At 39.1% G+C, this 25,645-nt stretch overlaps 1 protein-coding gene across 5 annotated transcripts in view; it reads right to left on the reverse strand.

Annotated features, from left to right (window-relative positions):
- The window catches only part of RBBP8NL (RBBP8 N-terminal like), a 73,535-nt gene that overhangs the window by 10,283 nt on the left and 37,607 nt on the right, over positions 1-25,645 (reverse strand). For all 5 annotated transcript variants that reach the window (XM_069072553.1, XM_069072552.1, XM_069072551.1 and 2 more), the window contains 3 exons: positions 17,493-17,656; positions 12,927-13,785; positions 4,700-4,820 (listed from right to left, as the gene is read on the reverse strand). In XM_069072553.1, the coding sequence (XP_068928654.1) occupies positions 4,700-4,820; positions 12,927-13,785; positions 17,493-17,656 (1,144 nt within the window). The remainder of the gene's footprint in view (positions 1-4,699; positions 4,821-12,926; positions 13,786-17,492; positions 17,657-25,645) is intronic.

The raw sequence follows: 25,645 nt of genomic DNA on the forward strand, positions 1-25,645 counted from the left end.
GTGTGACCTTGGGCAAGTTACTTAACCCCAATCACCCTCCAAAAAGCAAAAAAAAAAAAAAAAAGGGCAAAAACTAGTCCCTTTCTTCCACGAATTTACGCACAGTTTAATGAGGAGACAACATACAAACAACTAAGTATGAACATAATATAGACATCATAAATTGGAGTTAATCACCAGAGGGAAGGCACTAACATAAAGGAGGACTGGGAAAGGTTTCTTAGAGAAGGCAGGATCGTAGGTTGTCCTTGAAGGAATCCAGGGAAGCTAGGAGGCAGGGGCTAAAGAGGGAGAGAATTCAAGGGATAGGGGCCATGGAGAAGTGAAATCCATGGAGTTGACAGACCTGAGTGTCTTAAGGGAGGAACAGCAAGCAGAACCACTAGATTGTAGAGTGTGTAGAGGGGAGCAAGGTTTAAGAAGACTGGAGAAACAGGAAGGGACCAGGTGATAGGTCAAACAGAAGAGTTTACATTTGATCCTGAAAGCAATAGGGAGCCCTTCAATGAGAGAGAGGGAGGGGCATTACGAAACTTACACTTTAGGAAACTCAGTTAGAAAAATGAATAGAAGATGGATTGGAGAAGGGGAGACTTGAAACAGTGAGATCAGGCAGCAGACTTTTGCCCAAGTTCAGGTATGAGATGGTGATGGCTTACACCAGAGTGATGGTGGTATTAGGGTAGCCCTCCAGCCACATCCTCCTCAGCTGCAGTGACTGTGGGCATGCAATCAGCATAGTTGGCCAAACTTTTGGAAACAGCTTGTCTTGTCACGCTTGAATCTCTTCCTCTTCAGGTTAACTGTTCTTAGTTCCCTCAGTTGCTCTTTGGATAGCATGGGTTCAAATACCTGGTGTCTATCATCAGGCTATGCTCCAGCTTGCCAAAGTAATTACTAAAATGAACCCAGAAATGAAACCTAATATTCCTGACCACTCTGGTTTCAAGGGCCAACTAAAAATCTCACATTTTGCAAGAAGTTTTTCCCACAAGACTTAAATGAATTGATGCAAAGTGAAGTGATCAGCTGGGAGAACATTGCACCCTTAACAGCAATATTGTAACAATGATCACTTAGCTCTTCTCAGCAATACAATGATACAAGACAATGCCAAAGGACCTATGATGAAAATTGCTATCCACCTCCAGAGAAAGAACTGATGGAGTCTGAATGCAGTTTGAAGTATACTTTTTTTTTTAAACTTTCTTTACTTTCCTTGTTTTGTTTTGTTTCTGGTCTGTGTTTTCTCTAACAAAATGGCTTGTTTTACATGGCTACAAATGTATGATACATATGAAATTGTTTGCCCTTTCAAGGAGGGGGGAGGAGAGAGGGGGAGAGAATATGGAACTCAAAATTTTAAAAAGTGAGTGTTAAAAATTGTTTTTACATGTAATTGGGGAAAAAATAAAATAAAAAATGTCTTTTCCATCCCTACCCCTTTAATGCTAATGTCTTTCATCTGTTGACAACCATCAATTTGTCTTGTGTATGTCTTGTATATGAGGTTGTTTTTATGCCGTCTTCTTCATTAGAGGGCAAAGATTGTCTTTTGCCTTGCTTTGTATTTCCAGTGCTTAGTACAGTACTACACACAGTAGGTGCTTCATAAGCGCTTTTTGACTGATTGGCTCCTTTCTCTCATCCTTACTGCATAACCAGCCCATCTCCCTTTCCAGTCATCCATATCCTAGATTCTTTCATAACCAGAATGTCAATATAGATGTGGTTCAGTTCCTCCGGCTCTATGTCAGTTCATTGACCGTTGGCCAAATAGTCCACATTAAGAATATGAACAATTGAATTAATGTTTATATACTGTATAAGAACTGTGTAAATAATACCTTCTGTACTCTGTTTCATTATTATGAAAGTTGAAGGGAGAGAAGAGCATGTAAAACTGAGGAGGATTTTGTATTTTGTCTCAGCACCTTCTCTTCCCCTCCCTCCCTGCAAATAGCCATTATTTAGTGGGATGCCAGTCCACTGCCAATGCTCCTTCCTGCATGTAGCTAGGAGAACAGACACAGTGTCTAGGTTTATAGTACAGTCAGATGATAACAACAGTCTTTCTCTGTCTCATCAGGATATAGGGTTTCACAGTGGTTTACAAAATGTCTTAAGAGTAAATAGAGACTTTATTAGCCATAGTCTCACTTGATCTGTACTGAAGTATATAGGATAGAGATAATTATCCTAATTTTCAGTCACTTTTCCACCGTCCATCTCTTGGGGGATCCAGCCTTGCTCTTTTAGATACCTTGCTGGAATAGGATTCATCCCTCTCTTGGGAAATATAATACCAGGTCAAAGAAAGTCTGTCACTCATGAGTTCTCTCATTGACATGTCATTCACTGACACCTTGGTGCAAAAGAATACATATATCATCCTGTTCTTGAGAACAGTTTTGGATGTAGGCAGAGGGAGGGAAACTGGAGAACAAGGGACAAAGGTCTGGGGCTCAGGAAAAGGAGTCTAGGCATGCCAAGCTTTCCAGATTTCCCAGTTTGCTAAAGGGTCAGCTTGGCCCAGCACTGGGCCTCCCAGCCACACCTCCACCCCAGATCTCTTGATCGCCCCAGGATCTTCTTGTTAGACCCAAGGCTCAGTTTACATAGTGAGCTGGCAGTAGCCAAAGCAGTCTTAGGCCAAATCTCTTGATGTGACTCATGGTCTGGCTCCCAGGAAGTAGGCACAAAGGGAGGTGATTCAATTATCACAATATGGGGAAGGCTACAGTCAGAAGGGAAGAGGTAGGAGGAGCGTTCTAGAGTCTTAGTCACATAATATGATGCAGAAATCCGAGCTGGAAGGGCCTCCGATGGAAATCTGTTCTAGTTCCTCCCCACCAACTGGGCAAGTATCTAAGCCACTCAAGCTACCCTTAATGAGTTGTATCTTGGTTCTATAACAACATGGCATTTGTATAATTCTTTATATTTTTCAAGCAATTCTACTTATATAAAACACTCATTCCTTTCCAAATATGTTTACCTTTCTGTCATCTTATCTTCTCAATATCCATGTGAGATAGGTAATATAAATTCATTCTTTTTCCAGTTTTACAGATGATAAAACAGAGGCTCAGACAGGTAAATTGGCCAAGATCAATGCCCTTAATGATACTACCCTGAACTACTTTTCAATTTTATCAAGGTCACTTTGAATCTTAACCTCTGCAAATGTATGGACCATTATTTTCTATGCCATTGTCTGCATCATCAATAAGCAGATCGAATAAGGTGTATCCCCAGGATTTGTTCATTCTGGATGTCCCTCCATGGGTTCACCATAACCCACTAATAACATTTTATTAATGACATGAATGCAATAGTACTATAGTTAGCAAGAATATTAGCTTTAAATCAGGAGACCAAAATTCTCATCCCGGCTCTACTGTTTGCTATTATGTTACCTTGGGCAAATCATTTTACCTCTCTGAGTTTTCACTTCCTCATCTATAAAATGGAGACAATTACTTAGAAAGGCAGCAGAGCATAGTGGGTAGAGTGCTGGACTTAGAGTCAGGAAGACCTGGGTTTGAATCTAACACTTGATTTTGGATCCACGGGCATGTTGCTTTTCTTTCTGGGGTTCAATTTTCTCATCTTTACAATCTTTATAATGGGGATAAGGCCTATAGTATCTAATTTATAGTGTTGATCTCACAATCAGATGAAATAACATATGAAAAACACTTTGCAAACTTGAAAGTTCTAAATAAATTCTTATTATTACCTACCTCTAAGCTAAGGGATCCAGTGAGATCATGTATATAAATTACTAGAGAAATATAAACAGTCATTATTACTATGACACCCTCAAGCCATATCAGTCCTTTTTATGGGTGTGATATGATTTTAGGATGATAGGTTATAGAGCTTTAAGAGACCATAAAGATCACCCAGTCCATTTTCTAGTTGAGGAAACTGAGAAAAAGAGATGACTGTCCATGGTCATCCAGGGAGTAAGTGGCAAAGACAATAGCCTTAAAGCAATTATTTTATATTTTAGCAGAAGATTGTGGTCGGGAGAGGGATTCAGAACTGTTGCAGAGATGAAAATATAATTTGAAAGTGCAACAAGCAATGAATTTTTTTATTGCTATCCAATCAATATGCTAAATTAAGCAATTTAAAAATAATAACTAATGCTCCATAATGCTTTAAAGCTTGAAAAGAGATTTGCATACATTATCTCATTTTAGCCTCATACCAACCCTGTGAAATAGGTGCTACTGGCATTATTATTTCCAGTGTATAAATTTGGGGCAGCTAGGTGGCAGAGTGGATTAAGTTCTGAGCTAGGAGTTAGGAAGACTTGAGTTCAAATCCAGTCTCAGACACTTATAGCTATGTGAGCCTGGGTAAGTCACTTAACCTCTGTCAGCCTTGGTTTTCTCATATGTAAAATAGGGATAATAATAGCACCTACCTCCCAGGATTGTTGTGAGGATCAAATGAGATAAAAATTATAGTGCTTAACACAATGCCTGGTACATAGTAAGCATTATATAAATATTAGCTATTATTGTTGGGAAGTGAAACTCCCATAGGTTAAGTGACTTGCCCAGGATAACATGGCCAGTAAATATCAGAGGTAGAATTCTGAACCTAGGTCTTCCAAACTCCCAGTCCAGCAATCTTTCCACTGAGTCCCTTTATTTGTTATTTTGGTGACTACTAGTAGGATTACCTGGTTGACCATCTACTTCTTGTTTCCGTAGAGACAACCTCAGCCTGATTCCTGGTTCATGTTCAGCGTCATCTGAAGCGAGCTTGCTGAGATGATGACCTTGGGGGGATGGCATTTGCTCCTAGGAGATAAAATGGAGGACAATTGTACTTAGCATCTCTTGTGCTCTGCATACATCCCGATCTAAGCTGCTGACTCCTCAAAATATGGGGCTTAAAGAAGCCCTCTCTTGTGTCCCTGCTACCCCAACCCTTGTCCAGAGTAAGAGATTCCTGGATTTCAGACCCAGACAATATTCTGCTATTGTTCTGTGTTCAATCTTATTTCAAGTACCATGCCTTGATATATGATATTTTCTAGGTTTTTTATGGGATTTTATAAATCATGAAACCCAACCTCTAATTTTGATAAAACAGGTTGACAAAATCAAGTGGCAGATCTGGGATTTGAACTTAGGTCTTTTGACTTCAGTTCTGATATTTTTTCCACCATGTTACACTGGGTGACTTTTAAGTACCCTCTTTAAAGATTAGATGATCTCCAAGGGTTTTTCTAACTTTGGGCATCTAAGCTCCTTTGGTTCTTGGTTTTCATTCTTTTACTTTTGAACGATGAGGTCTTTTTTAAAGGAGTCCTATGAGACATTGTTTTAGGCACAGAAAATTTGACTTAAAGAACAATCAATACAATAGTCTAAAAATCACCGTGCACAACTTAAGAAATTTAGAGGCCACTGAAAGTACAGCAGGGTGTTTTTTTTTCTTTTTAATTTAAACAGTGATATCATTTAGCTCTGGAAGTCTCTAAGGCCCAAAGTCCCATAGCTGTTATGGCAAAGAGAATAAGGATGGTGGCCAAACAATTAACACTTTTTCATACAGTGTCTATAGTTCTCTAATATTTCCTCTGGGGCAAGCTTGTCTCATGGTTAGAGAGACAAGGAGGAGACTTCTCATGGACTTCCCAAGGACAGGGAGCATGTATTATTCTGAGTACAGGTACTACAATTCTGAGCACATGTGGATGGGGTGGGGTTGCAGGTTGTGGAAAAACTTGTTACTTATTAAACAGGCCAAGAAGAACACAGGACTTGGAGTCACAAGATCTAGGCTTTATTTCCAGATCTGTCACATACTAACAAAAAAAATCTATTAAAAAAATCACTTTGATTTTTTTGTCTGAAAATTTCCTGTTCATATCCTTTGACCATTTATTATTTGGGGAATTACTTATATTCTTAGAAATTGGACTCAATTCTCTATAAATTTGAGAAATGAGGCCTTTATCAGAGATACTTGCTGAAAATTTTTTTCGAGAAGGGGAAGGCAAGGCAATTGGGGTTAAGTGACTTGCCCAAGGTGACACAGTTAAGTTGTTTCAAGTGTCTGAGGTCAGATTTGAACTCAGGTCCTCCTGACTTCAGGGCCAGTGCTCTATTCACTGCACCACCTAGCTGCCTCATGAAATTAAAAAAAAAAACTTTTACATTTTATATAATTAGAATGATCTATTTTACATTTTGTAAAGGACTGTATCTTTTTTGGTCCTAAATTCTTCCCTTATCCATAGATCTGACAGGTATACTATTCCATGCTCTCCTAATTTGCTTGTGGTATTCTCTTTTATGTGTAAATCATGTACCCATTTTGATATTATCTTGACATATTGTGGGAGACATTGGTCTATACCTAGTTTCTAACATAGTTTTCCAGTTTTCCCAGCAGTTTTTTTGTCCCCAAAGCTTGGATCTTTGGGTTTATCATATACTAGATTACTGTGGTCATTTACTATAATGTATTGTGTACCTTATCTATTCCACTGATCCAGCACTTTATTTCTTAGCTGGTACCAGATTGTTTTGATATATAACCTATATCTTATTTCTTACCCTCTCAGGGAGGAGAGAGAGAAGGAAGGAAGAGAGGAATAGAATTTGAAACTCAAAACTTTAATTTTTTCCCCCACTTAATAGTATTATATTTTTTCCAATTACATGTAAAGATAGTTCTCAACATTCCTTTTTATAAGATTTTGAATTCTAAATTTTTCCCTCTCCCTATCCTCTCCTCTGTCCCCAAGACACCAAGTAATCTGATATAGGTTATAGATGTACAATCATGTCAAACGTATTTCTACATTATTCATGTTGTGAAAGAAGAATCAGAACAGAAAGGAAAAACCATGAGAAAAAAACAAAAAACAAATGAAAATAGTATGCTTTGATCTGCATTTAGAATCCATAGCTCTTTCTCTAGATGTGGATAGCATTTTCCATCATGACTCTTTTGGAATCATCTTGGATCATTGTATTGCTGAGAAGAGCTAAGTCTATCATAGTTGGTCACTGCAAAATGTTGCTGTTACTGTGTACAATGTCCTCTGGGTTCTGCTCATTTCACTCAGTATCAGTTTGTGTAGATCTTTTCAGGTTTTTCTGAAACTTGCCTGCTCATCATTTCTTATAGCCCAATAGTATTCCATTACATGAATATACCACAACTTGTTCATTCATTCCCCCAACTGATGGACTTCCCTGCAATTTCCATTTCTTGGCCACCACAAAAAGAGCTGCTATTAATATTTTTGTAAATGTGTGTCATTTTCCTTTTTTGTCATCTCTTTGGGATAAAGGCCTAGTAGTGGTATTGCTGGATCAAAGGGTACAGTTTTATAATCCTTTGGGCATGGAACTCAAAACTTAAAAATATGTTAAAATTGTTTAACATGTAGCTGGGGAAAAATATTTTAAAATCACTTTAAGACTGACAAAGCACTTTCTTCACAGATGCTCCTATGAGGTAAGTAGAGTGTTATTTTCATTTACAAATAAGGAATCTGAACTAAGAAAGATGAAATCACTTGTCGAAGACAGCATAAATAGGAGGTAGCAGACCTAGGATGTGAACATGTCTTCTGACTCCAAGTCTAGAAAGACTAGTTGTATAACATTTTACTTTGTTCCTTATTTTTCTTCACTGTAATATTAGTGAAGTGATCTATTTGGCCTCTCAGATCCTTCCCCTCCTCAAGTCTAAAATTCTCTGATTCTGTGATCTAGGCCTAAACTACAAGGGACCTCAGGGAAAACTTGCTGATGGTTTGGGTGATAATGGAGCATAGATTGCTATGGCAGCTTGGAGTAGGGGAGGAAAACCCTACTTAGAATGCCGTCTCTTCTTTTTTACTCTTCTACCTGTCCTTCAATGTTTGAATCTTCCAAGATTACCCTAGCCCACACTGAACTATGTGTTTTCTAAACTCTGATTGTACCTGGAATTCATACTCCATATTTTTTACTTCATTGTTCTCTTTTTCACATGTGTTAGTCTTGTTTCCTTAGCAAGACTGTGAGCATTTTTTTTTTTTGCTTTTTGGAGGGAAATTGGGGTTAAGTGAGTTGCCCAAGGTCACACGGCTAGTTTTTGTGTTAAGTATCTGAGGTAGGATTTGAACTCAAGTCCTCCTGACTCCAGGGCCAATGCTCTATTCACTGTGCCACCTAGCCACCCCAAGACTATGAGCTTTTTGAGCCAGAGTAGTGGCTTTTCTAAACCACACTTGAATACAACTCTGCCACCATATCCCCAATAAATGCTCAAGTCTTTGCTTAAAGACCTCTAGTGATGGAGGGGACCTCCAAAGATAGCTCATTCCATTTTTTTGGATAACATTGTTTTGAGATTTTTCCTTATATGAAGCCTGAGTTTGCCTCTGTAACTTTTAGCCATTGTTCCTAGTCTTGTTCCCTAGAGCCAGACAGAAAAGTTTAATACATCATCCAAAGGATAGCCACTCAAACACCTGATGACAGTGTTCCAAGTCCCTTAATCTCAAATTCTGTTTTCCCTAGTATCTTCCTGTCATTCTGTCAGCATCCCTGCTATTTGTCTTAGCTATAGATAACCAGCCATCCATGTGATATGTGAGACAAAATTCTGAAATGTATTATAAAGGGGTAGTTTGTGGAACTCTCAAAAAGGGAGCAGTGATTATGAAAAGTCAAAATGGCTCTACCCAAAATGAGGTCATTTAAAAAAACCTAGTAGCCCTTTTTGTGGTAGCAAGAAAATGGAAAGAAAGTACATAAAGGAACAAGTTGTATAAATGAATGTAATGAAATATTATTTGCTAAATAATATTTTTAAAGAAGTATGCTTTAAATATTTCAAGAAATAATAAAACAAGGAATTTGGAGAAATGTGAGAAGACTTGTATGAATTGAGGAAGAGTTAAGAAAATAGAATCAGTAGAACAATATGCAGGACCACAATAGAGTTTAAAAAATGCTAAAAAAAAATAACTTAATGCATAGTAAGTGAAATGACCTATATTGTTTCCAGAGGACAGAGAATGAAACACATTTCCCTTTTCCAATAGAGAGGTGAAGGGTTCTGGGTGCAGGATGTTACACACCCTGGCAGAGGAGGCCACTCTGTAGGTTCATTTTGCTGAGCTGTTTTAAATTGTTATAGGCAAGGGCTCTATCCTGAAAGGATAGTGATGTACAAAGCAAAAGGCATTTATAAAACATTTAAAAAGGTCATGCCACATTAAACCTACTTGCTTAGGTGACAGGGTTATTAAAGTAGTAGATCAGGGGAATGCAGTAGCTATGATCAACTTAGCTATTAGCAAGGCATCTGGTAAAATCTCTTAGGTTATTTTGTGGAGAAGATGGAGAAAGATGGGCTAGATGATGATATAATAGGTATATGTGGAATTGGTTGAAAGACTAAATCTTCCAAATATCCATCTTGCCAATGTCATCTTAGAAAGAGGTATGCAGGGAAATATCTGGGCTTGGCCTTGTGTTGATAAACATTTTTTTCCTCTTTTTTAGTCAGTTTAGATAGAGGTTTACCCAGAGGCTACAGATGGCTGAAGGGAAAAGGATTGCCTTTCAAAAATAGACAGACAAGCCAGAAGGAGAGAATCACTAATTTTCTGCTCTATTCAACTAAGTAAATATTGACAAATATTGAAGCTATGGGAGTTATAGAAGTAAAAGTCCCAGGGCCTGTCCTTAGCTTTTGTATTGGTACAGGTAAATTGAGTATAATGTGGAAAAAAAGGACATTAAGGCAGCCTACTGCCTGAAAAACTCCAGAGGTTCCCTATTAGCTCTAGGATGAAATATCTGTTTGGTGTGTAAAACTCTTTACAAGGAATCCACTTTCCAGCATTTCAGTTTTCTTACACATAAATCACCTCCTGGCCCTCTGAGGCTTACTCACTGTTCCTTACATATTATGCAACCCATCCCATCTCCATGCCTTTGTACTAGGCTATCCCCTCTGCTTGGAATGTTCTCCTTCCTCACCTCTGCCCCTTGGAATCCCTGGCATCCTACAAGATTCAGCTTAAGGAGCCATCTTCTGAACGAAGTCTTTACTGTCTCTGCCCTTGTCCCTGGCCACTCCCTACCTTGGGTGCTGATGTCTTCTCCTCCTACTATGCTGTGTACACGTCTATTTTGCATGTATCTTGCATATGTCTATTTTTGCACACATTATCTCCTCCATTAGAATATAAGCTCCTTGAAGTCAGGGACTATTTCATTTTTGTCTTTATATCTTCCAGTGCTTGGCAGAATACCTGGCACTTAAAAAGTGAAGAGTTGTCTGTTTGTTGATTGGTTTGGAAGGCAGTCTCTGAAGGGTACAGACAAGATAGTAGGAAGGGAAAGACCAATGTAGGCAGCAGTGTCCAGGAAGTCTTCCTAGAAATGGGGATCTTGAGCTGGAGCCCTTGGGGGGAGGGTGGTCCAGGGCTGGAGAAAGCTTATCAGGGAGGAGAAAGACTGAGGCCCCTGGTGCCTGAACCTCCTGGATGGACAGGCACCAATCATACTCTAGTCTGAACCGTCTGGACAGCTCTTTAGCCTCAGCTGAGTAAGCGGAGGTGTGTCAGAGGGCGCAGGACACCCTGTTGGCAGGCACCATGGCAGGCTCCCTGATGTTTGTTTGAAAGTCCAAAAATACTCTCGAGGGGTAGCAACTCCTTTGGGGACCCCTATGTTCCTGCTCTGAGGAGTCTGCTTTAGGCTTGCAGAAATCACAAATCCTGGTTTGTTTCAAAAGGCAGACAGTTACTGAGTAATCTTTCCAGGAGATATCAAGGTGCCTGGGGCAGTGCTGGAGCCCCTCCCCAGGTGGCTCAGAGAATTTGAGAGTCACTAGGCAATAAATCAGGATTTGTAACCTGTCTCCATAGGAGTCAGAGAGAGGCCACTCAGAATATTGGAGGTAGAGGAGAGGGAGAGGAGGGGGTAATTAACCCCCAGTAGTTTCCTTAGGAAGAATAAAGGAATGAACAGTCATTAATGCATCATTGGGGTTGCTAGGCTTAGAGAATTAGATCCCCTTTTGTTTACCTGTGCTGTTTTGGCCTTTGGGAGTCTCCATGCTATATTCTATTATCTCTCCATTTCTTGGAGTAAATACACCTAAACCACAATGTGAATGTGTTTTCCTTTTGGTTCACACAAAGCGAGAACTGAAGGTAAGAATGTTAATGGTGAAATGAAATATAGATTCTTGGAGATTTCCTTAGAGCTTAAATTCAGATTGGAGCCAAAATATAAGCAGAATTTGTGATAGAATCATGAAATGCAATATGTAAATGAATAATTTACATTCTGAAAGCCCTAGACAGAAGTTAGAAAAACCTGGATCAAGATAAGTAAAAGGAATAAGGAAAAAGATAAGGGGAGGAGAAAGGGCAAATGTTTGTTGCATTTGGGATGACTTTCTAACTAACCTATCTTACAGGTGTCAAAAACACTTCTTTCACTACCTATCTACCTTTAATGGTGCAATTAAATGTCTCATGTCATGAGGATCCATTTTCATAGCTTCATGTGGGATAAGTATCACCTATTCTATACCCATTACTGAGATAATGTATTAAGGTATTTTGAAAACTTTGGGCACCATATAAATGTCACTTATTATTATTTATTATTATCATCCCACCCTTGACCCCTTTTTTTTTTTTTTTTGCTTTTTGGAGGGCAATTGGCGTTAAATGACTTGCCCAAGGTCACATGGCTAGTTTTTGTGTTAAGTGTCTGAGGCCAGATTTGAACTCAATTCCTCCTGACTCCAGGGCTGGTGCTCTATTCACTGCACCACACTTCTGCCTCAAACATGAACTTTTTTTTTTTTTTTGCTTTTTTGGAGGGCAATTGGGATTAAGTGACTTGCCTTGACCCTTATTTTCCACCTTAACCTGGGCAAGTCAGTTGCCTGCTATGTGAGTGAGTCAATTTCCTAAGACTTACCTGCTATGATATAGACAAGTTAGATGGCAAGCTCATCAGATTTTGAGATAACACAGTTAATATTATTAGCTAACACACTAGGTTACAGAGTGAGGATTCCGGAAGAACTTGACAGGCTAGAGCACTGGGCTGACTTCAGTAATGTTAAATGTGAAGTCTTATTCTTGAGTTAAAAAAAAAATCAACTTCACAAGTACAAAAAGACAATTAATCTGAAACTATCAAGGAATTTTAGTGGCATTGTGAGCTCAACAGGAGTAAACAGAATTATATGGTAGGCAAGAAACATAATAAATGCAATCTTAGGCTTCATTAACATAGGTCTGGTGTCTTATTTAAATTATGTTTGACTTTTGTACAGATTTAGTCAAATCACTCCTACTCAAAACCCTTCCACTGCTTCCTTATTGCTTAAAAGTACAAGCCAGTACCCAGGACAGTGCCTACACATAGTAAGTGCTTATAGAGGCTTGTTGATTGATAGTAGGTCCTTAATAAATGTTTGAATTGAATTTTTTGGTTGAGCGTTTGTCTCTCATTAAAGTACAAATGCATTTTTAATACATGTCTTCCTCATTAGCCATGCATAGGAGTAGTTGGAACTGTCATTGACATTGACATTAGATTTCTCAATGCTTTTCCTGATGGCTGGCCAGAACAGGGAGAGAGGTATCAGGGATCCAGAAGGATGGTCTGTCGGGTTTCTCTAAGGTGGTGAGTGGCAGTGGATGGCACCTGAGAGGGGACACTGGGATAAAAGGAAGCTGGCCCGAAGCCAGACCTGGAGACCTCAGTGATCTGAAGTGGTTCAGCCTCTGACTTGTGAGTGACACCGTTAAAAAGAGTTGAATTCCACCAATCACAGGCTTGCTTAGTAAGTCAGGCCTGCGTGTGCAGGACTCTGTTGGGAAATGGGAAGAACCATTTCGAGCTCTGTTCACTTACCACAGTAGCAGGGGGCTCTTCTCTTTCCTGGCTGCAGACTCGATCTGCATCTCTATGAACATCTGCGAGGTTGGAGGTTGGGAATTTGCTTAGGGTCTCTGGAGCTAGAAGGGAGTGAGCCCCTTTGCCCCTCTGTGCCGAAGATCTTTCTCCCAATCTTGGACTTGGGCTGCGAGTCTCCGGGGGACTAGGGGACTTGAGCCAATCGGGGACTCTAGGGGCTTCCCTACACCGGCCATAGTCGGAGAGGTCCAGGGGCTTGTCCAGGGTATAATTCCGGCTCGTTTCCTCCTCCTTTGGCTCTGAACAGTCGCTCCCCACTAGGAGCAGTGGTCTCACAGGCTCTGTGCAAGGCTCCCTGGGGGGATGCTTCTCTTCCTTCCGCGTCTCTTTACCCCCGGAGTTTGCAGCCCGGTGGGGAGGAGAGGGCGGCTTTTCCTCCAGCTCCGTTGGGGCTGTATCTCGGTCTCTGGTGCTTTCCACCCGAACTCGGAGCCCCCTGAGCTGCTGCTGGGCTAGGAGGTACTGGAGCCTCTCCCTCTGCTCCAGGAACTGGAGAGTGCCCTCCAGTCTCTGGTCCCGCATGTACACGATAGCTCTGGGCAGGTCTAAGAAGGCCGGGCGGTCCTCCCAGTCCTCCTGCAGCCGACTCCGGACTTCCTCGCCCTCCCCGCCCTTCAACCCGCTCCTTGAAAGGCTCTGGGCCCCGGGGGGCGAAGAGCAGTGACTCCGGAGCCCGAAGCGATGCAGGGACAAGTGGCGGTTGAGAAGACACAGATGCTCGCTGCGGGCTGTCAACTTGAGGGATTCATAGGAAGAGGCGGCCTCTCGGGAATCCTGCTTGTTCGTTTTCACGTAGCTGAGCCGGGCACCGGGAGAAAAAGACAACACAAGGCAATTGACCAAGCCGAAGAGAGAACAAGAAAAATGCGCTTAAAGCCTCTGTCCTCATTTTCCCCTTCTGTAAAGTGAAGGGGCTGGGTTTGAAGGACTTTCAAGGTTCCTCCCACCTCTGACATTATGCTTTCTGGTGAAAAGAACACTATTTTTCATCATCTACCCCTGTGGTTCATATACGTTCAGAACTGGAAGGGATCTCAGAGACCAACCTTCGCATTTGATAGATGGAGAAATTGAGACCCAAAGAGATTAAATGATTTGTCCAAAGTTATATACAAGTAATAAGCAGGATTTGAAACTAATTCTCTCTGACTTCAAGATCAGTACTTTTTACACTGTCATATTATATACACCTGTATTTACTCGTCCCTCTAAGTCATCCTTCATAGGGGTGCCAGGCCAGGTCATGTCACTGCTGGAAAATATGCATTAAACTGAATTCTGGGATTTTAGGTTCAGAACTCAAAAAAGTTAATACTTTTAACCTATATTAGGAACCTGAAGGATTTTCAATGAAGATCCAACAATCACATTAATGAGTATCTCCACTCCCTTAAATATTCCTTCACCCTAAAGTATAAGAAAAATAGTTGATACTTTTTTTTTCTCTATGCCTAGTGTAGTGGTCAGAAGGTTGGCATTGTAGTCAGGAAGTTCTGGGTTCAAATTCTGTCTTTAACAAATATGTGTTGCAGGGTAAGTCATTTAACTTCTCAATATTTCAGACATTTCTCTAAGATTGGATGTTGTAGAACAGTTGCAAGTCTGAATTACTAGAGGGAGTTTTCAAACTGAACCTCTACCTTGATGAAATCTCAAGTCTAGACTTCTATTGCCTTCCCACATCTGGGGTATTGTAAAATTATAGAATATTAGATCATATAGGGACCTCCAAGTGGAACTTCTTTCTGGCTAGAATGCCTTTCCTCTTACTTTTTTTTTCCTCTTCAGGATCTACAGAATCCCTTAAGATTCAACCCAAGACTCATAAAACCTTTTCTATGAAACCTTTAATGATCTCTGCTACCACTGAATTTTTATAGTACTCAGGTTTGTCCCATTCAGTAGGCACTTATTACCTAGAGCCTTTTATTATTAGCTCTTTATTGCATACTGGTGAGACTTGTTTCTCCAAGTAGACTTTGAAGTCCCTGAGGGCAGGGTCTCCATTTTTTTTTTGACCTCTTTTCTCTTCTACCTCGGGACCTTATACTCAATAAATATTTGTTAATTGGTATTAATTGAGTTTGCATTCTCTGTGCTTACACCAATTGAGGGCTTCGCGGACTTGAGGTTGTGGAAACCCTATGTTGGGCAAGTGGGACAGGGGAAACCAGCTTGCAAGTAAATTTTTGGCACTAAAAACCTCCAGTGAGGACCTAGATGCAGATAATTGAGAGCTGGCTCTATACAAAGGGAAAGAAAAATAATTTTTTTTGGGGGGTGGGAATCATTTACGTTCAGCTCTCACTTCTGCCAAAACCTTAATCTTTTCAAACAACTAATTATAGAAAACAAACATCTAGTTTCTGGTGACAGACTTGGAGGAATGTAGAGCAACAGGAATGTTTGCTCCTATTGGGAATAGTTTTTACCTCAGATGTAATTTACATTGCTGTACCCCAGATGGATTCTACAAACATAATTTCCTTTTTTTGTGTGTATTTGTCCTCCTTTCGTAGGGGGGCAGCTCACAGGGAGAAGCCATCAGGGATGTTGCCTAGTGAGAAAGAGCAGCCTGGGCTTTCTTCATGAAGAATCATAGAACCAAAGGGATAGAAAAAAGACCTGTGATTTCCTTGGCATAGGAACTCCTTCCAACGCAAGTCAGACCTTCTTTGCAACTCTAGGGAGCTGCCCATTGAGAATTTAAGTGGTTTACAAACAGTCACATAGTCAATATGTGTTAGAGGGCAAAACTTATGTAAAGTCTTCCTGGCTTTGAGGAATGCCCCACTATGCCCCAATGCCTCTCAGTAGGGTCATAGAAAAGATAATAGAAGGATAGAGCTGGGAGGAACATTGGAGGTAACCTAGTCCAAGCCCTTCATTTTATGAATGAGGAAACTGACATCTAAAAGGAAGAAATGAATTGTCTAATGTCACACAGCTGGTTAGAAAAATCCAGTGTGGAGGAAGCCCCATCACATTTAAAACAGGCTCTTTCCTCAAGTAAGGTGTAATTAATTTGATTATAAGATGACAGAGTGAGCTTCTGTGCTCATCCAAAACTTCTCTGTTATTGTAAAACTCCCCAGAATGAGTTGGAAGTGATTAAAGCCAGCTAAGCAGAGGTACCAATCATGCCTTCAATCAACAAATATTTACTGAGCACTTCCTGGATACTCAGGTGCTATGGGTGAGACAAGAAAAGAGAATGGTCAGAGCCTTTGGAGAACTCACTGACCAGTTGGGGAGAGAATAAGTACTCAGGGAAGTGGTGTGTAGTGCAGTGTAAAGATCAGCAGATTGGGGAAAGGGAGATTTGGGGCCTAACCTCAGCACAGTCTTATTGACCTGACCTCAAGAGACAGCAGAGCTCCGGAAAGGAAGGAGGTGAAGGTAGCTCCCAGAAATCTTGAACAAACTTGATTTGATTTAAAGACTCAGACCATGATGGGATAACCATAAGGACAAAAGGGACAGTTACCCAGAGTTCCCTGGTGCCTAGAGCTCCAAAGACCCTCTTGGAATAAGTATGTGGTGAAGTGCTGGTTCTGACTCTGATCTCTCTTCCACCACTTTATTCATTCTTCCCTATCCTTTCTTCTGATCCTGCTCCCAAACTCAATCAGCTTCATCAGGTCATTGACAAACAAAACAGGGTGCAAGACTTAGCTCAGATGGTGCAGCCCAGATGTCAGATCCTGGGGAAATGAACAGGACTCTATTCCAGAACAGGGATGGGAGCTTGGGTCAGGGTCGGGATGGAGATCCCTACTCAGGAGGATGGAAATAATGGAGAACATGATACAAGGAGCAGCTTCTAGGGAATTCCTAGGAATGACCAGTTCCTTCAATATTTCCTCCTGCTACCTTGCTCCCTTTTTTGGACAGATCAGCATTTCCTTTGAGTACTTGGTTTTCCCAATCTTTCCGCACCACAGTACTCCACCTCAAGCCTAGGTTAGGTAGATCAGATGGCTCCAATAGACTCTCGAATTGATTGCCATGCAGATGATATTCTATTTTGGTCTGGGCATTTGGATAGCAGCAACTGGACTGCTGTGGAGATGGGACCCTCACTCTGGGAAGGCCAAATCTACTTCATCCTGATTTACTCCATTTAATATATGGGAGGGGGTCCCTTTTACCTGGGACTGTTTTTGGGGGGCTATTTCAGGGCTTTCCTTTTTCTTAATTACAGGATTATAGATTGAAATTGTATGTTATATATTATAGATTGAGGCTGGCTGACTTTAAAGGTCATCTAGATGACCTTAGAGGTCAGCTAGTCCAGTTCCCTCATTTTGGATGTAAAGAAACCGAGGATCAGAGTGGTTAAGTGATTGATCCAAGGTTACACAGGTAGTAAATGGCAGATTTGGGGTTTGAACCCTGGTCCTCTGACCCAGTGCTCTTTTTGCTATACCATGTTCCACCCCCCAACTCAGATGAGATCTGCTGTGTGTGCTGAGGAGAATGGGGAAGAGGAGCTCCACTCACCTGTCCAGGGTATGACTTTGGTCATAGGATGGGGATGGAGGGCTGCTTTTTGGTGGTGGTGGAGTGGCTGCTTCAGAAGAATTTTTCTCTGAGAGGCAAGTCCGGGACCCTGGTCTGACCACAGCAATGGTCCCATGCAGCTGATTAGAAATCCGCTGGGGATTCTGAAGAGAGGGGAGATGAGAATAGGATCAGGGTTATAATATTCATTACACCTAAACAAGGGCACATGGAATCCTATGCAGATGTGCCTCACTTTAAGCAACTCTGTGTGTGTATATATATATGTATATATATACATACATACATATGTATATAAGTATGTAAATATTATATGTAAAAGATATAGATATAATGTGTATGTAAATAAGTAAACATGCTCAACAAATAAGTCATGGATTGGTTATTCACATTACAGAAAAGATAATTTACACTACAAAAGATAATAATCCACTCCTTACACTGATGACTTATGTGACCTTGGACAATTATCTAACCTCACTGGCCCTCAGTTTTCTCATCTATTAAATGGGGATAGTACCTGTTCTGTCTCTGTCATAAAGCTTTTGTGAGAATAAAATGTAAAATTTCTTTGAAAGGTACAAAGCTCTATAAAATATTCTTCAAGTAGTAAGTTACTCATTGTATTTAAATGTTTGTTTACAGATTACAATATCATAGTCATAGAATCTCAGAGCTAGAAGAGAGCATAGGTATTGTCTAGTCTAACCTGTACTCAAATAATGAATTTCATCTGTAACATCCTCGATAAATGGTCATTTAGCTTCTGCTGGAAGACCTACAATAATATTTAGGACAACTGGCTGGATATGTCTAATAGATAGCAGTTGGTGAGGTGGAATTAGAGCTCAGGACATAGATTAGGGCTGGATATAGAGATCTAAGTCATCTATAAAGAAATGATAGTTGAACCTATGGGAACAGATGAGATTACCAAGAAAAGAGGCATGGGGAGGGAAGAGAAGAGGAAAGTCCCAGGACAGAGCCTTAGGTGAGGGCACACATGGTTAGGGGCAGAGACAAGGATGGAGATCTAGCAAAGGAGATTCACTTTAGAAGATTAGTAGTCAGAGCAGAGAGAGTCAGAGCAGCAATCAGAACAGGAAAAGGCAGTGTCATGAAAGCTTAGGGAAGAGAGAGTGATCAATATTGTCAAGTGCTTCAGAGTCTTCAGAGTCTAACAATGTGAGATTTAACAATGAAGAGATCCTTGGTAAACATAGAAAGGGCAGTTGCATTGCAGTGCTGGGGTTGGAAGTCAGACTGCAAAGGGGTGAAAAGCAAGTGAAAAGGAAGTGACAGAGAGCAGCATAGATAATTTTTCTTTTCTAGGCATTTGATTGTGAAAGGAAGGAGAGATATAGGACAGTATAGCTAGTTTCCAATTAGTGAGAATAAAGAATCCCCTGAAGCTTATTTAAATTTGAACTTCCCAAAGTTATAATTATATAAAATATGGTCATTTGTTCTAGCTCATTGGAAATACTGGGCCCTGGCTGTGGCTTCCTATTTTAATTGTTCTTGCTAATTTTAGGTGTGTGTGGTCAGCTTCCTAAAGCACAAGTCTAACTACATCGTTCCTTTCCTCAAGAATCTTCATTGGCTCCCTATTGCCTTTTAGGATAAAATACAAACTCCTTGATTTGGCATTGAAAACCTTTCTCAATCTGACTTCACTGTATCTTTTCAGGCTTATTTCACATAATTCTCCCTTATATATGAAATATTCTAGTTAGGCTGGATTACTTGCCATCCATTTCCTCCCTATGCACATCTATGTGCCTCTGTACAGGTTGTCCTCATTCTTTAAAAGCACTCTTTCCTTATCTCTTCCTCTTAGAATATTTTTCTTGAAGGCTTAGCTACAGGAAGCCTTTATCTATCTAGTCATTAATGTTTCTTCATTCCTTAAATTGCCTTTTTTATACTTATCTATTTGTATTTTATATTCCCATCTGCAGTAAAATGTAAACTCTTTAAGGGCAAGGTTTTTACATTTTGTCTTTGTTTCCTCAACTTCTGTAAGAGTGCCCTGCACACTTAGTAAACGCTTGTTCACTTGAATCAGATAGGGAAAGTTAGTATTTTTTACAGTAGTTCATTCCAATTTAGGTTAATTCTAATCATTAGAATGTTTTTTTTTCTGCAAATTTATGTCCTAATAGTTTCTAAACATTACCTCTGATTCTGTACTCTGGGGATAGGTCTAATCTATCTTCAATGTAAATATGCTTCAAACATTTGAAGATAAGCTCTCATGTCTACCACCTAAGCCTTTTCTTGTCTAGGTTAAACATCCTTTGTTCCTTCAGGTCATTTTGATAAGGCTTGCTTTTGACATCTTGGCTGTCTACCATGGTTGTCCTTATTAGGATATTCTAGGTCTTGTCAATATCTTTCCTTAAATGTTATTCTCCCAATGGTTGCACTTATGGGTAAAGTTCAATGGGACTTTAACTTCACAAAATTCCAGAGCTAAACTTCCAGGAGCCAAGATGGTGGAGTAAGCAGTAAATTGTTGTAACTCTCCCATATTCACCTACAAACAACCATAAAATAGCACCCCAAACAAGTTCTGGAACAGCAGAACCAGCAAAAAGATGGGGTGGAATAATCTTTGAGTCCAAGAAGCTCGGAAGGTTGGCAGGAAAGGTCTGTTTCACTTGGGTAAAAGGGGAGTGTGGTACAGGACAGGAAGTGTCCCAGCAAGCCCCACCTCAGCAAACTAGTGGGAGATCCTGAGCCCTCGTGCAGTGGAGCAGGTAAATCTGCTCCTGCCAATTATCCTGCCAATAGCAGGATGCCCCCCCATAATTCAGGATAGTCAGGGGAATGGGCAGACTCCAGCTCTGAGAACTTCCAGGTGCTTCAGTATAGCCCTGGGCAAACAGGCAACTTGCAAGGGCCATACTCCCACTTGCTTCAGTGTAGTCCCAGGGAAACACAGAAATACCCCACAGACCTCAACACTCACTAGACACTAGCTCTAGGATCCCAGCTCAGCACTAGGTAAGCTGTCAGACCCCTGTGGCCTCTAGCAGCACCAGCCACCCCTACCTCAATCCAGTATCAGACGTGAGGGTTACCCATGGGCCCCAGAGCAACATCAGTGCAGCACCAGGTAAACATCCAGGTCCTGCAACCCCTGACACAAGAAGCCTGAAACAGTGCCCCTTCCATCCTGGGAGCAGAGTTCAAATTTAAAAGAAAGGAAGAAGGCCAAAAAAAGAATCTGACCATAGAAAGTTCTTATGTTGACAGGGAAGGTCAAAATACAAACTCAGAAGAGGACAATAATGTCAAAACACCTACGGGCCAAACCTCAAACAGAAACGGGAAGTGATCTCAGGACCAGAAAGAACTAATGAAAGAGCTCAAAAGGGAGTTTAAAAATCATATAAGAGAGATAGAAGAAAAATTGGGAAAAGAAATGAGAGTGATGCAAGAGAATTATGAAAAAAGAATCAACATCTTGGGAAAAGAAAACAACTACTTAAAAAGTAGATTGGTCAAGTAGAAAAGGAGACACAAAAATCCACTAAAGAAAACAACTCCTTAAAAAGTACAATTGGACAAATGGAAAAGGAAGTACAAATGCTAACTGAGGAAAACAATTTCTTAAAAGTTAGAATTGGGTAAGTGGAAGCTAATGACTCTATGAGACATCAAGAATCTAACAAATTACAAAGAATGGAAAAAAATAGGTGAAAATGTAAAACACATCATTGGAAAAACAACTGATCTAGAAAACAGATTCAGGATAGACAATGTCAGAATCACTGAACTACCTTAAAGCCAGAATCAAAAGGAGGACCTGCACAACATCTTTCAAAAAATTATCAAGGAAAACTGCCCTGATATCCTGGAACCATAGGGCAAAATAGGCATTGAAAGAATCCACTGATCACCTCAGAAAAGAGATCCCCAAATAAAAACTGCAAGGAACATTATAGTCAAATTTCAGAGCTATCAGGTCAAGGAAAAAGTACTGCAAGTGGATAGAAAGAAACAATTCAAATATCGGGGAGCCACAATCAGGACTATACAGTATTTAGCAGCTGCAATATTGAAGTATCAGAGGTCATGGAACATGCTATTTTCAAAGGCAAAAGATCTAGGACTACAACCAGAATCACCTACCCAGCAAAATTAAGCATAATAGTACTTCAAGGGGGAAAAATGGTTGCTCAATAAAATAGAAGGATTTCAAGCTTTCATAAGGAGATTAGAATTGAACAACAACAACAAAAATGATCTCCATTATTAAGACCCAAGAGAAACCTAAAAAGTGAAAAGGGAAAAAGAAAACATAAAAGGGATTCAATGGAACTGAACTTTTTACATATGTACATGGGAAGACAATAATTGTAATTCTTAAAAATTGTACCATTAATAGTACAACTAGAAGGAATAGACATAGAGGTAAGTGGTATAAGGTGAATTTGAGGAAATGATATAAAAATAATTAAGGATGAGAAAATGGGGTAAGTTATTCTACAAGAAAATGCAGGAAAAGCCTATTACAGTGGAGGAAAAGATGGGAGGGTGGGTGATGGACATCACCTAAACCTTACTCTCATCAGTATTGGCTCAAAGAGGGAAATAATATACACAATGAGTTGAATACAGAATTCTGTCTTACACAACAGGAAAGTAGGAGGAGAGGAGATTAAGTAAATGCAGGGGACCGACGGAAGAGAGGGCAGGCTGCTGGAGGCAGTAGATAGAAGCAAAACACTGTTAAGGAGGGAAAGGGTGAAAGGAGAGAGAGAACAAATAGGAGGAAAAATAGAATGGAGGGAAATACAGTTAGTTATCATAACTGTGAATGTTAATGGGATGAACTTTCCCATATAATGGAAGCAGATAGCAGGATGGACCAAAAACCAGAATCCTACCATATATGATTTACAAGAAACGCACTTGAAGCAGAGAGACACACACAGAGCTGAGGCACTGGGGCAGAATCTATTATGTTTCAGGGGAAGTAAAAAAAAAAGGCAGGGGCAACAATCTTGATCTCAAATAAAGCAAAAGCAAAAATAGACCTAATTAAAAGAGAGAGAAGGAAGGAACCTACATCTTGCTTAAAGGTACCATAAACAATAAAGTAATATCAATACTAAACATACATGCACCAAGTGGTATAGCATCCAAGTTTTTCAAGAAGGTAAATGAGTTATAGGAAGAAATAGACTGCAAAACTACACTAGTGAAGGAGCTCAACTGTTCCCTCTCAGACTTGATAAATCTAACCAAAAAAATAAACAAGAAAGAAACCAATGAGGTGAATAAAATATGATAAGTTAGATATGACAGACCTTTCGAGAAAACTGAATGGGAACAGAAAGGAACTCTTTTTTTTTTCTCAGCAGCACATGGCACCTACACAAAAACTGACCATATATTAGGGCACAAAACTCTCAATATCAAATGTAGAAAGGCAGAAATATTAAATGTCTTCTTTTCAGATAATAAAACAATAAAAATTACATTCAATGAAAGGCAGTGGAAAGATAGATCAAAATTTATTGGAAATTTAATAATCTAATCCTAAAGAATAAATGGGTCAAAGAACAAATGATAGAAACCATCAACAATTTTGTTAAAGAGAATGAGAACAATGAGACAACATCCTAAAATTTATGGGATGTAGCCAAAGCAGTACTTAAAGCAACATTTATTTCTCTAAATTCTTACATCAGCAAAATAGAGAAAGAGCAGATCAATGAATTGGGCATTGCAACTTAAAAAAAAAAAAACAGAAAAAGAACAAATTAAAAATCCCAAATTGAATACCAAACTGGAAATCCTGAAAATCAAAGTGAAAAAAAAACTATTGAACTAATAAAACTAGAAAATGATTTTCTGAAAACAAGCAAACAAACAATAAGATAGATAAGCCATTGGCTAATTTGATTTTTTAAAAAAGGAAGAAAACCAGATATCCAGTATCAAAAATGAAAAGGGTGAAATTACCACCAATGAAGAAATTAAAGCAATCATTAGGAAATATTTTGTCCAATTATATGTCAAGAAATCTGATAATCTGAGTAAAATTGATGAATATTTGCAAAAATATAAATTACTTAGATTAATAGATCAGGAAATAAAATACCCAAATAACCCCATCTTAGAAAAAAAAATTGAACAAGCCATTAATTAACTCCCCCCCAAAAAACCCCAGGGCCAGATGGCTTCACAAGTGAATTCTACCAAACATATAAAGAACAATTGATTGCAATACTAGAATACTGGATTATTGGAATATTGGAAAAATAGGCTAAGAAAGAGTCCTACCAAAATTCTTTTCTGACACAAATATGGTGTTGGTACCTCAACCAGAAAGAGCTAAAATAGAGAAAGAAAATTATAGACCAGTTTCCCTAATGAAAACTGATGCACAAATTTTGAACAAAATACTAGCAAGATTATAGTAATATATCACAAGGATTGTACACTGTGGCCAGGTGAGATTTATACCAGGAATGCAGGGATGGTTTGATATTAGGAAAATTATCAACATAATTGATCATATCAATAGCCAAACCAACAGAAATCATGATTATCTGAATGGATGCCCAAAAAGCGTTTGACAAAATATGCATTTATTCCTAATAAAAATACTAGAGAGCATAGGAACAAAGGGAACATTCATTAAAATTATAAGCCGCATCTATCTAAAACCATCAGCAAGCATTGTTTGTAATGGAGGTAAGTTAGAAACCTTCTCAATAAGATCAGGGATGAAGCAAGTATGCCCATTAGCACCACTATTAGTCAATATAGTACTAGAAATGTTAGCTATAGCAGTAAGAGAAGAAAAAGAAATAGAAGGAATTAGAATAGGCAATTAGAAAACAAAACTATCACTCTCTGCAGATGATATGATTGTATAGTTAGAGTACCCTACAGAATCAACTAGAAGATAACTTGAAATAATTGATAACTTTATCAAAGTTGCAGTATATAAGATAAAACCACATAAGTCATCAGCATTTTTTTATATGACCAACAAAGTCCAGCAGCAAGAGATAGAAAGAGAAATCTCATTTAAAATAAATGTAAACCATATAAAATACTTGGAGGGGGGTCCATCTGTTAAAACAAACTCAGGAACTATATGAAGACAATTACAAAATACTTTTCACACAAATAAAGTCAGATCTAAACAATTGGAAAAGTTTTAATAGTTCATAGGTAACCCGAGTCAATATAACAAAAATGACAGTTCTACCTAAGCTAATTTACTTATTTAGTGCCATACCAATCAAACTACCAAAAATTATTTTATAAAGATAGAAAAAATGACAACAAAATTAATCTGGAAGAAGAGGAGGTCAAGAATATCAAGGGAATTAATGAAAAAAAAATACAAAGGAAGGTGGCCTAGCAATACCAGATCTCAAACTATATTATAAAGCAGTAATCATCAAACTATCTATCTGGGGATAAATTAGGTACACAGGACACAGTAGTAAATGGCCATAGTAACCTAGTGTTTTATAAACCCGAATACCCTAGCCTTTGGGATAAGAACTCACTATTTGACAAAATCTCCTGGGAAAATTGTAAAATGATAGGGGTACAAACTAGGTATGGGCCAACATCTGACACCACACACCAAGATAAGGTCAAAATGGGTACATGATTTAGACATAAAGGGTGATACCATAAGGAAATTAGAAGAGTAAAGAATAGTCTACCTATCAGATCTATAGGGTAGGGAAGAATTGATGACCAAATAAGAGACAGCATTATGAAACACTGATTAGTAATTATATAATGATTATATTAAATAATATGTTATATATTACATTAAATTATTATATATAACACATAATATATAAATATATAATGTGTTATATTAAATAATAGTCAAATAATGATTATATTAAATATAAAAAAACCTTTTACACATATAAAACCAATGCAACCAAGATTAGAAGGAAAGCAGAAAGCTAGGAAACAATCTTTACAGCAAGTGTCTCTGATAAAGGTCTCATTTCTCAAACATATAGAGGACTGAGTCAAATTTATAAGAATATATGCCATTCCCCAGTTGATGAATAGTCAAAGGATATGAACAAGCAGTGTTCAGATAAAGAAATCAAAGCTGGGGGTGGCTATGT

The sequence above is a fragment of the Petaurus breviceps genome, unplaced genomic scaffold (genome assembly GCF_028583685.1).
Source record: "Petaurus breviceps papuanus isolate PSGF00001 unplaced genomic scaffold, PetGlider_PUasm1.0 90847, whole genome shotgun sequence".
In the NCBI taxonomy this organism is placed as follows: domain Eukaryota; kingdom Metazoa; phylum Chordata; class Mammalia; order Diprotodontia; family Petauridae; genus Petaurus; species Petaurus breviceps.